The sequence below is a fragment of the Sphaeramia orbicularis genome, chromosome 16 (genome assembly GCF_902148855.1).
Source record: "Sphaeramia orbicularis chromosome 16, fSphaOr1.1, whole genome shotgun sequence".
In the NCBI taxonomy this organism is placed as follows: domain Eukaryota; kingdom Metazoa; phylum Chordata; class Actinopteri; order Kurtiformes; family Apogonidae; genus Sphaeramia; species Sphaeramia orbicularis.
The window spans coordinates 35,885,309-35,899,339 of record NC_043972.1 but is presented as its reverse complement, the minus strand read 5'-3'; the positions used below and the strand labels follow the sequence as shown (position 1 = coordinate 35,899,339).

General features: G+C 36.4%; 3 protein-coding genes across 4 annotated transcripts; all 3 read right to left on the bottom strand.

The window, feature by feature from the left end:
- Nucleotides 1–602: 602 nt before the first annotated feature.
- On the bottom strand, nt 603–4,110 carry LOC115436132 (SPRY domain-containing SOCS box protein 2). The gene is given in 5 exon segments (XM_030158888.1): nt 603–926; nt 929–969; nt 1,066–1,195; nt 1,198–1,872; nt 3,569–4,110. Coding segments are annotated over 4 exon segments (861 nt in total). The 5' UTR covers nt 1,802–1,872; nt 3,569–4,110; the 3' UTR covers nt 603–840.
- Nucleotides 4,111–6,228: 2,118 nt separating this feature from the next.
- On the bottom strand, nt 6,229–11,011 carry LOC115435797 (HLA class II histocompatibility antigen, DR beta 4 chain-like). Its single transcript, XM_030158413.1, is given in 6 exon segments — nt 6,229–7,684; nt 9,009–9,119; nt 10,147–10,428; nt 10,542–10,692; nt 10,695–10,825; nt 10,960–11,011. Coding segments are annotated over 6 exon segments (753 nt in total). The 3' UTR covers nt 6,229–7,658.
- A 578-nt stretch (nt 11,012–11,589) lies between these two features.
- LOC115436130 (H-2 class II histocompatibility antigen, A-U alpha chain-like) lies at nt 11,590–13,884 on the bottom strand. Of its 2 annotated transcripts, XM_030158884.1 has the most exons (5): nt 13,747–13,884; nt 13,261–13,539; nt 12,884–13,165; nt 12,667–12,796; nt 11,591–12,188 (listed from the first exon to the last, which is right to left on the bottom strand). In XM_030158884.1, the coding sequence occupies exons 1-4, from the start codon at nt 13,808–13,810 to the stop codon at nt 12,675–12,677; spliced, it is 747 nt and encodes a 248-aa protein (XP_030014744.1). In that variant the 5' UTR covers nt 13,811–13,884; the 3' UTR covers nt 11,591–12,188; nt 12,667–12,674. The 2 variants fall into 2 exon arrangements, with proteins under 2 accessions (XP_030014743.1, XP_030014744.1); XM_030158883.1 differs by having other exon boundaries at nt 11,590–12,796.
- Nucleotides 13,885–14,031: the final 147 nt, after the last annotated feature.

The following is a 14,031-nucleotide window of genomic DNA, read 5'->3' as shown; positions in this document are numbered from 1 at the left end:
GATAATATTTACTGCCGCGCCAATTAAACACCTTTAAAATGTCATGTCAATCATCACATGTAGCCTATTTAGTCATTAAAACATTGGTGTTTCAAAATAATGCAAAAAACATAAAAGAGCCGGTCTTTTGAACGGCTCTTTTTAGTGAACGGCTCCTTATTGAATGGCTCCCTTCAAAGAGCCAAAAGTCCCATCACTGGGGGGGGGGGGGGGGGGGGGGGGGGGGGGGGGGGGGGGGTGTAGGTAGGTTTAATATCTGTATTTCTCAATGTATATTAAGATACAACTGGATTATACAGAGAATATGCATTAAAATAGTAAAGAATTCTGCAGTGTTTGCTTATTTTTTGTCTGATTTTAGTGTGTTTTAGATATTTTTGTGTTGTGCACATATTCTTTCGCATATTTCTTGTATTTATTGTTACATTATAAAAAGCCACTTAAATATACATGTACAAACCTGTAAAAAAAACAACAAAGCCAAAGGAGGCTGAAGACTTACACAGCACTAAACTTATGAACTCTTAGTACTACAGAATAGACTGTATCGTTGATATGCACCATCTTCTCTATTCTAAAGTTTGTGAAGAATGAAAAAAATGTTTGACATCTGGGTAGTCATTTATTTTATTGCACAGAACAAAATATAAATCAGTACAGCAAATTTTACATTAACTGTGAATGCTTTGAAACTCAACATTTAATATGAAAAATACAAATATGAAAATTCTAACAGTTTATTTTCTCACAAATGGCTCATTTTCAATCATTAAAGGAGATGCCTTGAAAGTTCTTGACTGACAAAAAAATCCTATTAATCTCTGTATGTGTGAGAGTGCACTACAGACTAGAAAGCAGATGGCGCTGGAGAAAAGGCGGCAGAGGCAGTTTGTCAGTTTGATTTAGCCTCTGTTGACCCAAAACTGACGGATAGAAAGTCCACACAAAGCCATCAGAGCTGGAGGATCACTAAGAAGAGAAAGAGACAAAGAGAATGGTTTAAGTTTGTGTTTCACAGGCATAAACTACAATGTTTACATTAACCATGAAGATGTGTGTGAAAACTTGGTACTCACGTTTAGCACCATCAGATATCGTAGCCGTATGCTGGCCCCTCCCCTCACACTGCTTACTGCTGGAAACAGCTCCATACCACATGGGAGGTCTTTGAAAGCAACACCAAGGAAGCTACCATCACAATAAATCCCAGAGTCCCTGCGTCAGAGTCCAGGACCATCAGGACACACTCTGGAATGGCAAGAGCAGTCCCCACAGACTGCAAAGACTGTATCCTAAAATCCTCTGGAGCTTCAGAGTGACACCTCCTCTTCTGTGGGTAAAGTCCAACACTCTGTCCATCATGCCAGAGCTGATTAGTTTTAAGTTCCCAGCCCCATGACTGTGAATCTCCACCTACCAGAACGTTGTACCCTGAGGCCTGGAGGGGACAGTGCATAGTGGAAATGCCAATGACAGCATGACTTCCTCTGTGGTTGGGGTTCCATTGCACTTCCCAGACGTGAAGTCCACTGCTCACCCCTGTTTCTGCCCTCAACCCATCACTGCTTTGCTCAACAGGTGAACGTGTCGCCTCCTCTTTGCATGCAGACAGCTGGAAGTGAGGGGAGCAGTGCCTAGAGCTCCACTGTGAGCGTTCGTTGCCAGGAGCAACGGGAGAGGAGCTGAGAATAATTTCCAGGCGAGAGGATGTGGAGACAGCTAGTGGAGAGAAAGCCGAAGTAGAGGACGAAGGGTTGTCCTCTGTCAACTGTACAACCCAAACCGACAATTTGAGACCCATTATCTCAGTCTAGGGAGTAGAGCAGGCAGCACAGGATACCTGGAGCTTCTGCTTGGTGTTGTCAGATGTAACTGAGGAGGAAAACAATGATAGGTAAAGACCTAGTCAACTAAAGCTGAACTAAACAGAATAAGTTGAAGTTAAGTAGACTACAACCGAGTCAAGTATAGTTAAGATAAAAGAAACAGGATTAATACTAAGGACATAACAGATAATGAAATAGAAAGGAGCCAAGTTCAGTTGAGAAGACATAGATAAAGTGACTGAAGCAGATTGGGAAGAAGAATAAAAATAATAGGAACACATAAGCAAGGTGGCATAGTCAAGCTGTGTGATTTCTGACTTTCTGACTCTTTCCAACATGTATCTGAAAGACATGTAGTGAGGATAAGTTAAGCTGTTATTTGTAGGGTGATAAGAAAACCTTTATTTGTCCCACAATGGGGAACTTGCAGCATTACAACAGCAGAGTACAAGAGCAGCAGTAGAAAAGAGTTCCAGGATCAAAAATATTTCAGATAAGAAGAGTAAAAAACATAAGAAATATAAAAATAAACATAGAGTGTGCATCTACTTATCTTGAACTTGACAAAAAACTAGAATAATAATCTCTTATGTACAGTGAGTGATTAGTAGTTAGTGACTTGTGTAACTCTGTCCCACAGACTGATGATCATGGATTTACATGCATTGATGATAAAAACTGATTGAAACCTTAAGAGCTCCCATATGAGAACATGAAACCATAAAAAATGTAACAATTCAATAGAAAAACAGCTTTAATGTTCATAAAAAATCTGCAGCACCTATTTGTGAGGTTCACTCAGTTTATCGTGAGACTAACAAGTTCTGAATGCATCTATATACATATATATAGTTGAAAAAAAAAAAAAACAACTTTCACTTCTGCCTACTATCTTATTTTGAAAAATATATTTTTGTTTTGAATTTAATAAAAGTGGGTCACAAATGAATGACTGAGGGACATTGTAGGTCCCAAGGTGAGAGGAGTTGTGAATTACTGTAGTTGAGGAGTAAACTAGAGAAACCCACTAGTTAGGTTATAGTAGTGGAAGAAAGACCCAGACTGTTTCCTTATCCAGATAGTTAAAGTATTAATACTCCACTACAAGTAAACGTTCTGCATTCAAAACCTCAAGTAGAAGTATGCAGATATTAAAATTAAAATATACCTAAAATACTGTGCAGTAAAATGTTCCCTGTAGTGTTTAATTATTATATATGATGTTTTGGATTTATATTATTGCTGAATGTATGTTGTATTTTACCGCTGTAGATGTTTGCGGTTCATTTTATTTCAAGTGCTTTACACACTGCTGGTAGTTTAATCTACAGCAATACATCAAGTGTCACTGTCACTTTCCATGAGCATAGAAAAAACAGGCCTGTTTTCAGCTTTGTATCAGTGCATTTTGCAGTTATTTGGAGGGATTAGAATATTCCCATCCCATAAAAGAAGCATTAAAAAATAAACCTATTTAAAGATATGTGGTTTTCACTGAAGAAGAATAAGAGGGAAAATTGTAATTATAAACAGAAAACAGCTGGATAATTGAATTTCAGACAAATGCAGTGGAATAAAAAAGTAGAGTATTTGCCTCTGATATGCAGTGCAGTAGAAGTTGCATAAAATGTAAATACTTAGTAAAGGATGCAGCAGGTTTCCCAGAAAAAGTTCTTAGTTATTCCGAGATGGACGTGAAAGTCTTAAGCAGAACAAATGTACAAAACATCTTTTAATCTTACCAGCTGTTTGTCTTTTGTGCTGTGAGTGCAGTGTGTTCCGGTGGTGGGTGCTGTCTGTCTGACTGTCTGTCTGTGTCCGGGTCTCTGGCTGTTTATATCGGCCTCTTATCTGGACTTTCCTGCGTCTTACCGCCGCTCGGTAACGCAACACGCCCCGGTGTGTAGCTGCTGGTTTTTGGGACGACCTCCGTAACTGGAACAGCACAGTCCATCACCTCAGACTGACGCCACACGGAGCTGCAGAGACAAGGACGAGCTCTACTGTGACGTGTTTACACAAACGATGGGCAGTGGGGAAAAAAAAAAAAAAAAAATCCACAGTCAAAACATCCACCGTGCTGTTATCCAGGCTATTATGTAGGTCATCCTCCTCCTTTCGGTTCTACTCGCATCTCTTCTTATCTCGTTCTGTAATGCATGTAAACATAAATGGCGAAGCAGATAAAGAGGATAAAACTCGGGCTTTTAATTAATAAGAAAATAAAAACGCAGTAGATCCCAAAACGGCTCATAATTCCAGAGAGCGCATGCGCAGACCACTACATGTTATATAGGGAATTTAACCATCACTAATAACTTAGATATCAAATTGGCTTTTACTTTGTATAAAGTAAAATATCCTTCTGTGATCAAATAATGCATTTTTCGTCCTCTGTAGGGGACAAGAGTGGTACTTCGTTGCTTAAAATAAAGCTGTCCACTGTAAATGATATTCCATTAAAAAAAGTATCTAAAAAAAACTGTTGCATCATGCTGTTTCTGAATGGAAATTTCCACAGCAATTATCTAATATTAAAAAAAGCCAAAACTTTTATTTTTTTCGGGGTGTTAGGATGATATGAGTTGCAAAATGATATAGAGCAATAATATTAGTTATTATTCAGGAATAGGTCAGAGCCGAACCTGTCCTAAAAATGTGGCTTCAAACATGAGGGAATCGCTTATTTAATATAGACAGTGATAAAAACTCAAGTGATTACAGTGATTATTTTATCTTTAGTGACACAGGAATTCAGTAACATTTCAAGACCACTTGATTATTGGTTTGCAGTGGAAAAACAAAACTTCAGCAATTGTCAGTAATATGCGGAAATACTCATTAATTCTTGTAGTTGGATATGGATTAAAATAATAAAAAAAACCTGTTATAGACTGAGCTCTTTTAGGAAAAATGCATTGAAAAGTTGAATTAAAATGAAATCAAGAAATCAAAACTAACAGATGAGAGTTATACCTGGTATTTTTATTGGTGCCAAATACAATAAAACTTTGTTGCAGCTGAAAAAAATAGGTTAGCCCTTGTACATAAGACAATATTTAAGGGCTAAGTGCCCAAGCATCCTAGTGGAGGAGAGTGTAAATAGAGACCAAACAAGACTCTTTAAGTAAACATTCATTTTTTTAAGAACACTAAATGAAATATGCAAGTAAGTTCCTCTGTTATGTGGGTTCAAATAGATGTGAGAGAACAAGAGATAAATGTCAAGTAGACAACATAAGGAGAAGAGAGAGACTGACCACAGCATTTAAACGTATAATAGAAGGGGGAAAAATGGGTAAAAATCTTATCCTTTGGTAGTTTGGGAGCCTTTGGGAACATCAGTGTCTGTTTTTTCTTTAGAGTGCCTGAATATTTCTCTTTTTCCCTCTTTTTTAAAATTTGTATTGTATTTACTAAGCTTTGTTCGTAAACTACTACTACTACTACTACTAATGGATTAGATTTATTTAATACTTTTCTCTTTTATGCACTCCAAGGGCTTACATTGGATCTATTATTCATTCACTCTCACATTGACACATTGGTGGTGGTAAACTACAGGGTGTCCCATAAGTCTCCATACATAGGAAAAATAAATGTTTCTTGACATAAACCATTTTTATCTATATAATATGCTCTATATGACTGCCATTTTGTCGGGAACAAATTGATCCAAAACACTTCCTGTTTTTTTGAACTTGACAATAAGTTTTGCCACAGTGTCGTGTGTGATACTCATTCCATGTTCTCTGTTAAATGCGCTTGCAACCATACGACTGCTTGCTGAACCGGCCATCAGGATGATTTCAATTCGTTGCTCTTTATTCAAATGCATTCTTTGGGTTATCTGAAATATAAAGAAATACATGTTAGAACCATAAATGTATGGAATGTATTATGTCTCCTATGTATGGAGACTTATAGGACACCCCTGTACATCTATAGTCACTGCTGCCTGATAGAAGCATAGCTGCCAAATTAATCCACGCCTAGTGTAAGAATTACTGTGTGGTCTGCAGTTGTACTTTCGATCGGTTTCATTTGTTTATTATTCTTGTGCGTCTGCATTATTAAAACTTGTAGAGCAGATGAACTGTTGATCTCATTCCATGAATGTTTTTCACAAACTTAAGGGAAGCCTTTCAAATGTTAACATCTCATCTCCATCTTAGAAACATTGCAACAACACCTCTCCCGAATATGCATAATGTATTGTTCATTTTACAAAGATTGTCCTTGTATTTTACTGTATTTTCTGTCCAAATGTCATTATATTTGTCTATGTAACGGTCCTATCACGGGTAGTACAGAGGACTCAAAAGCAGAAACACCAACTAAAGGCTTTGAACAGTTTATTCACAAACAGGCTATGAACAGACAGGGAGCAGGCAGCAGGAGAGTCAGAGACAGGCGGTAGGTCGGGTGCCAGGGAATCCTCTCTTGAACCAGGTGAGCGCAGACTGAAGACGTGGTCATGGGCAGAAGGCGGTTCGACATCCAGGGCGGAGAGGTGAGGTGAAACAAAGGCAGGTCGTCACCGGGGGATGAGGACAGGCAGGCAAGCCGGGTCGAATCCAGGTGGCAGGCAGAACGGGTCAGTATCTGGACACAGGCTCGGAGAATAACACTGGCGAGTACGCACTAAGTGAGACAATCTGGCAAAAGGCAAAGCCAGGGATAGGGTATATATACGCCCCCAACTAATGAGCTGCAGCTGCGGACACAGGTGGAGAGGGTTAGGCTGATTAGTGGAGTGGGAAAAGAGAATGAGGAGGTGTGGCCAAGGGAGAGAGAGGAGAAAAAGAGAGCAGAGTAGATAGGGATGTGACAGGTCCTGCTCAGAAGCTTTATATGAACTTTCATTAAATGACCCTTCTGAATGAACTGATACAGTGTTGTGTGTGTGTGTGTGTGTGTGTGTGTGTGGGGGGGGTATCAAATTTTAATTATCCTCTAAACTATATGTTAAAGGTCATTATTACAATCTTTACAGAGCAGAACTTTTACTAATACTTAAATATTTTATTTTTGATATTAACACCTTTTAAGAGCCACACAGTTTTGTTTAAACTCTGGTCTTGAACACTTGGTTCATGTGTTGATACAGGGCATAACATGACAATGAACAGTTTGTTGTGGATAGTTGTGTATCTTTTATTGAATCTATTTACATACTGTATATATGGGAATCCCAGCGCACTGTCCTCCCATGCCACCTTGTCAAGTGGAAAATTATCTAGATTGTTAGATAGTCTACATGATGGTTTCAGATGTATTGTCACAATTTGTTGTGTGTTTTGTCCCTGGATACACACATCTCATGTGTGATCTCATTTCATTAAACCTGATGTTCATGATAAACATAAGTTAAATTTTCAAGTTTAAGTTAAATATATGAGATTATACATAAACTGGACTGCACTCAAAGACCCTAAAGACCTCCAAAATGTGACTCAACTTCCCTTTATTTAAGATATATTATTAAGATATATTATTAGTAATACAATATCACACACAATATATATTGACCTCCTTATAAACAGAAACACATAACACATTTAAATGAAGAAGTATGTTGAATTTATTACAGTTGCATATTATACCTGCATAGTAGGCTGTTTAAACTACTTGATCCTGTGACCTTGAACTTTGACTTTTTAACCTTATTTATGACTGACCAGAGTGCACCGTGGTCAACTTTACTGCTGAGTTGGATCTCTCTAGCTCTTTTTTGTGGCTGAGTTCTGAAGCAAACATCACAAACCAACAGACACGCGGATGATTAACATATGATTAAATAATAAGCTGACAACTCAATTGCAGGACGCCTCAACCTGTGGGCACCAACAGTCGACCTGAAATGAAAAAGAAAAATGGCATTACATCCCACATATGTTTACCTCACAGGTTACATTCAGCCTACAACCAAAATCTGAACTTTCTGCTCATATGTAACCTAGATCTGTCTTTTTATGACATTATGAGCAGGACCAGTCACATGGAATCACATCTTTACCATTCTGATCAGGTCCATTTCCACATGTGGTCCTTAGTGGCATCAGAATTTGTGTGTTTTGAGATTATACTCAGATTTGTCACAATTCTGCCTTGGAAATAGCCACCTACTATGTTTTCAAATGACCATATAAATCATCTACAGCAGTGAAATGAAACATAGACATCAATACAATGGTAAACTTCATCTAAACATCATATACAATAATGAAACACTGACAGAACACTGTTATATCATAACCTTATATATACAGTCCTGGAAAAAAATCATTATTAGACCATCAAAAGTCATCAAAAACAATAGTTATGCAATCAACTACTAACTCCTGTGTGTATCATGTGACTAAAACAGACAGAAAAGAAAACATGGAATGTCTAAAAGCACTGTTTTTGTCAGTACAATGCCATAGCTATTGATGTAAGAACTGAAGTGATTTTGGTTATTGTCAAGAAAACATGGAAAATGGTTAGATATCAACTCTTAAATTAAACTCTTATGCGCTATTTTTGTTGTTATCATTATATTTGTTCAAACAAATGTACCTTTAGTTGTACCAGGCATTAAAATGAACAAAAAATTGAAGAAAACAAGGGTGGTCTAATCATTTTTTCTGCGACTGTTTTTGTACTTACAAGTAAGGTTTTGACCACATAACTTCTACTGTATGTTGAATATATTTCACAGTGCATGTTAATACGTGTAATACCACCACCTTTATGAATGACGAAGACCAATTCACACCAGAATCTGATTTAGGCCTTAGCTTAGAAAATCACAGGAGCAGCCAAACAAACAGATCAGATCTGTGCAGTACATCTGAATTAGACACAATGGATGTCAGAGTTTTAATTTGAATAATTTCCACTTTCTGCTCTTTGTCTACAAGTATAACATGAGCTCACTGATTTAGAATATGGTAGGTGATGCGCTCACTTTATGATTTAGAGGTTAACAATATTTATTTGGGCATACACTCTTGAACAGATCTTGAAAACCAGAACAGCGTAATTTTGACCTCCAGATTCCATTGAAAACAAAATATGTCATTTGCATCCTGTTAACCCTTAATTGAAGAAATGCAAATACATATGTTATACAGTTACAAACCTGTCTTATTCATCTTGACTTTGATTCTATGTTTTTGAGAGGGTTTGTTTTCTCACCTCTTGTGTTCTTCATGTAGTAAATGAGGCCAACAGTTGTAAAGCCCAGACCAAACAGCAGCCCCGCTGTTCCAACTGAGATCTTATTCCAGTCAGACTCAGACAAGGGTTCTGGAAACAAAATGATCCTCATTGTTAGTTTAGATTTGCATATTATATTTATTCATTCTCATAACTCCTTATTTATTGTAAAGTATTGATAACCTTTTGTGTTTGTCTTGTCAGCAGTGACAGATTTGATTGAGTTGAATGGAAATAAATGGTGACAAATAATGATATTATTGAATATATTTATATTTCTCAAAAATAAAGTAAAAGTTTAAAATCTGAATTATTTATTGGAATCTAACTAATTTCTAAGATAGAAATATTTTCTAAATTAGTGACAGATATTTAAAAAGCAAACTTTACTTGTGAAATTAATTTGCTTTGGTTATTAATAACCCTTGGTTCACTCATCTTGTCAGTACATACAGTAATTCAGGTAAAATGCAGTCTCTCAGCTTTTTATCATCATTAGACAGATTTGGACGTTCAGAGGCTCTGTAGTGAATGTGGAAACACTGTCATCTCCTACAGCACTGATTCTCAGATTAAACCCATGTAGTTTGACAAATAATAGTGGTTGAACATGCTTGTTTTTTTCTTCAGTTAATGATAAATTTTGCTGATCACATCATTTTTTCCTCAATTTTCTCATTTTGATGATCTTTGAATTTACTCTGAGCTTTAATGAACATCTACATAACTAATGAATCAAATCCAGGAAAACACCAAATTTTCACTTAAACATGCAAAATGCAGAGGATAATATTATAGTAATGAAATAATAATAATAAATCACTTAAGAAAGGTTAACTCTAGAGAAAGATTAATTTGGAAGATGCCACAAAAATAGTACTAGGTCATTAAGCAGCAACTTTTTTTTCTTTTTACTTTAATTTAGATTTTACTACTTTAAATGTACTGAACAATATTAGGTTTGACTTGATCATCATAATTTAAGTATTTGAGAGCCATATATTTTGCAGCGCACATAATGATTTTAGTCAACATTAAATAGCTTCTATTTTCTGTAGCATTGGGCATTATATTTCACCAGGTGATTTTGTTCATAATAACAGATACACTATCTTACCCCAGTTCTTACGTATGGGCTCCATGAGGCTGATGTGCTCCACCATACAAGTGATCTTCTCTCCAAATGTGGGTGTGTACTCTAGGTAGGAGTGTATCTGGTAAAGCCAGTTCCCATTGGACAACTCCTCAGTGGATGTGACATCAGATGTCACTTCTTTCTCGTTCCTCAGCCATGTCACTCTGATTTGTTTGGGATAAAAGTTGTAGACGCTGCATCTTAACATGGCTGGATGTTCACTCCCTGGGTCTTTTACTGAAGTCAGCCTGACGTAAGGCTTGACTAAAAGAAAATAAGCGATTAAAAAACAAATTTGGTTAGGAAATAACTCTTATTTGTCCGTCTAATTATATATGCTTGTACTGTATTAATTTAAAGAATTCAAGTGAACTCACTGAACTTCAAAGATTTCAGCGCCTCCTGAATAAACAATGGGATGAGTGATTTCAATTCTTCTTCATTTTTCTTTTGCCGATCCAGCAAATGTTTGTTTTTGTTGATGTAATTGGCAATTGGTTTTGTTTCTTCTGTGTAGCCAACACACACAGTACTACTCCTGTAGTGCTGTTGTACTGACCCATTAACAGCTTGTTTAAGTAAACTTGCTCCAGGAAAACAACCTCATGGCCATCAGGGAAAGTAAACTGGCAATGGACCGAAAAGAGACCAAAGAGAGCATCTGTAAAATAAAAAAATAAAGAATACCAATTGGCACACACTTAATGGACCACAGGAAAATCAACAATGAAGAAAAAAAAAAAAAAACCTCTTCTAATTATAAACTGTATATAAGTCTATCTAAATGTTACTTACGCGTTTTTGAGAGAAACAAGAAAAAGACCAGTGAAAAGAAGCTGAAGAACATGTTGTTAAAGCAGAAGCAGCGAGTTAGTGCCGTAGATAAATTGAAACATGAAGAAGGATGAGGAAGTAAAGACTAGGAAATAATAGAGAGGTGTGGCATGAAATAGGTGGAACTTACTGTAATTTATGTTCATTGAATACACTCTCAGTGGGAACTACAGCAGCTTCCATTATGATGAATGCAAATTTTCTTGTGTGTCTTTACACACTAGTCAAAAGGGTTGGTATTTCAGATCCTATTGTCAAACAAGGGGAAATTCTTCAGAACATGTAATTATCTATGTAACGATGGATTTATTATTTCATTTTTGAAGAACATGAGATAAAAAAACAAACAAAAAACAGTTGCATATTGAAATGTTTTTCCTTCTTTAATTTCCAACAATTTTTCCATAACATAGAGTAAGAGTTATGAACTGCAAATCTTTCTTTAGATTCTCTGACTGATGGATGTTGCAAACACATCAGTGAGCATCCCAAAACATGCATAAATATAAATATATGTTTTGTAGTGTATATTAGCAATATATAGGTATATTTTATTTCATAGTAAAATAAGATACATTTTAATAACAAATGCAGCAGACATATGTCATGAAATCATATACATTTTATTTGATTTCCATTAGCAAAGCATTAACATATGAACAGTTCAACTTGGAGCAGTGCACTACACACCAGGGACAGAATATCTCAGCAAACAGCAGATTTGTTTCAGAGGAATAGGTCTATTGTGTACATGAAAAAAGGTTTATGTCCTTCATATCAGCCCATTGTAAACTGGAGGGAAAACCAAAGTGTTGAATTTATTTTTGTGTATATCTTGTGTAAACCTCACAGCTGTAACCAGGATGCAAACACAAATATAGGTGAATGTTTTGTAGAAAACAAATGTAGTTTGAATATTTTCTGCATTTTAATTGTGTAAATTCAAACTTGAGTCAATCAGCCGTTTCAGTGTGTTTGTCATATTGGTGAGTCAGTTCCACATTAGTATAAACGTGACACTGACTTATGAAAATCCAACTGTTTTATCAAGAGATGGATTTGTACAGGGTTTGAATTTCACATTTGAGGCATGATGCTGTGTGGTTTCTTTTTGTTCATGTCTACTTTCACTGAAGCTAAGTTGTAGAAGAACATTATCCCTCAGGATCAAGTTAAGGCTTAGAAACTCTTATTTGTTTATTTGTCTCAAACTTTGAAGTAAAAATAAAAGAACTAAAAAAACAAAAGCAAGAGGTCAATTACATTTGCACCCATCAATGCTCATTAATCACAGAAAAAGTAACAAAATACAATAAATTTAACATAAATCTACTTATGAATCAACTCATAAATACAGTTTGAGAAGGGACAGAAAGATGCAAAGGCTTATCTAGTCCTGCCCCATCCTTACTTCAGTGTCAGATTCATAACCAAATATATTTCTTTCATCAGCTATCTATCACATTAAAATAGATAACAATGGATAACCAGTCATACCACCTTTGTATTGGTTTTATCACCATTGTCCAACCATTCTGCCAAGAAATAAAGATGAACAAATAGAGACTAAACTCTGCAGGGTATACTACGTAAACTCCAAACTACATATAAACCCATCAGAAATATCTTGCATTACACATACCAAAATATGAAAGTGGTCTGAACTTTCAACACCATTATTGTACAAAGTGTGCCTTGGCCATTAAAAAGGTTCCAGTTGCGACTCCCAACAAGGCCACAGTCAGACCCACTCCGCAGTAAATATCCAGACCAATGCTGGGATGACCCAGGTCGACTTCTGTGGAGAAAACAGTTAGCTTTATGATCAAAAGTGTTATATTTTTGTTCTATGTAATTATGTTTTAATTAATATGAACTTATTCACCCCAGATCCTTGTGTTGGGCCTCTCCAGGGCAGGGTGCTCCACTGTGCAGCTGTACATGTCACCCTGCTTTGGTGTGAATGTCAGCGTTGAAAACTGACGGAAGGTCTGATCATTATTGGGATAATATCGACTGAGTGACACCCCCTCAGACACCACGTCACCGTTTTTGGTCCAAATCACATTGATGGAGGGAGGGAAGAAATTATTCACAAAGCAGATGAGACTGTTTTCAACTCCCAGCTCAACTTCTTCAGACGGGTAGAGAATGCTGTCAGGGGGGTCTGCAAAGGTTAAATGATGAATGAAAATATTTCTTTTCATTTCTTCACTTATACATGAATGTTAAAGTGAAGACAAAAAAACTTGATCTATTTACCTTCTACTTCTGGTGGTATAGTGCTCTGTTTCAATTTTTCTAATTCTTTTAAAAAATACAAAACACTCAAACAGTACTTTCTATTTCTTACAGAATTTCGATACACATAGTGAGCTGCAATTAATTCACTTGGATTATAAACAATAAATTGAGGAAGAGTAACAACAACCTTTTGTCTGTGAAAGTCCACATACATAAGCTGTTCATCGTCTACTTGGAACCCCACCTCAGCTGTGCCATTGAAAGAGCACCCCATGTAGAACGTAAATTCATGGGTACCTGAAAACCAAAACAGAAGAAAAGCATACACACTTAAAATACATATTTTCATATCAACCTTTAATTAAGAAAGGCTGCATTTTCTGTTTGACAGTGAAGTAGTTTCTGTTAAATAAAGGAAAGTGCTTGAATTATTAATAAAATCAATTATATGTTGACATCTCTAAATTATTTTAAAAAGAGAAAAACAGTAAATTTGAAGCTTACTTGGAGTTTGTGAAAATGCACCGATGGCGTTGAGGATCAGGATAATGATAGTGAAGCGCATCATGTCTGAGCTGCAGATCACCTTTGTAGAGTTAGTCTGTGTGAAAAAGTATGACAGTGTTTTTGTGTCCAATGACAGAACTGGTTTGGCAAGTAACAACAAACAGAGGTTAATTTCTCTTTCATACTGAAGCATGACAGGTGTGTATAATTCTGCTTCTCCAAACCCCGGGTTTGTGACCAAAAATGACTCACAGGACTATTTTTATTGGGTCAACAATCAAC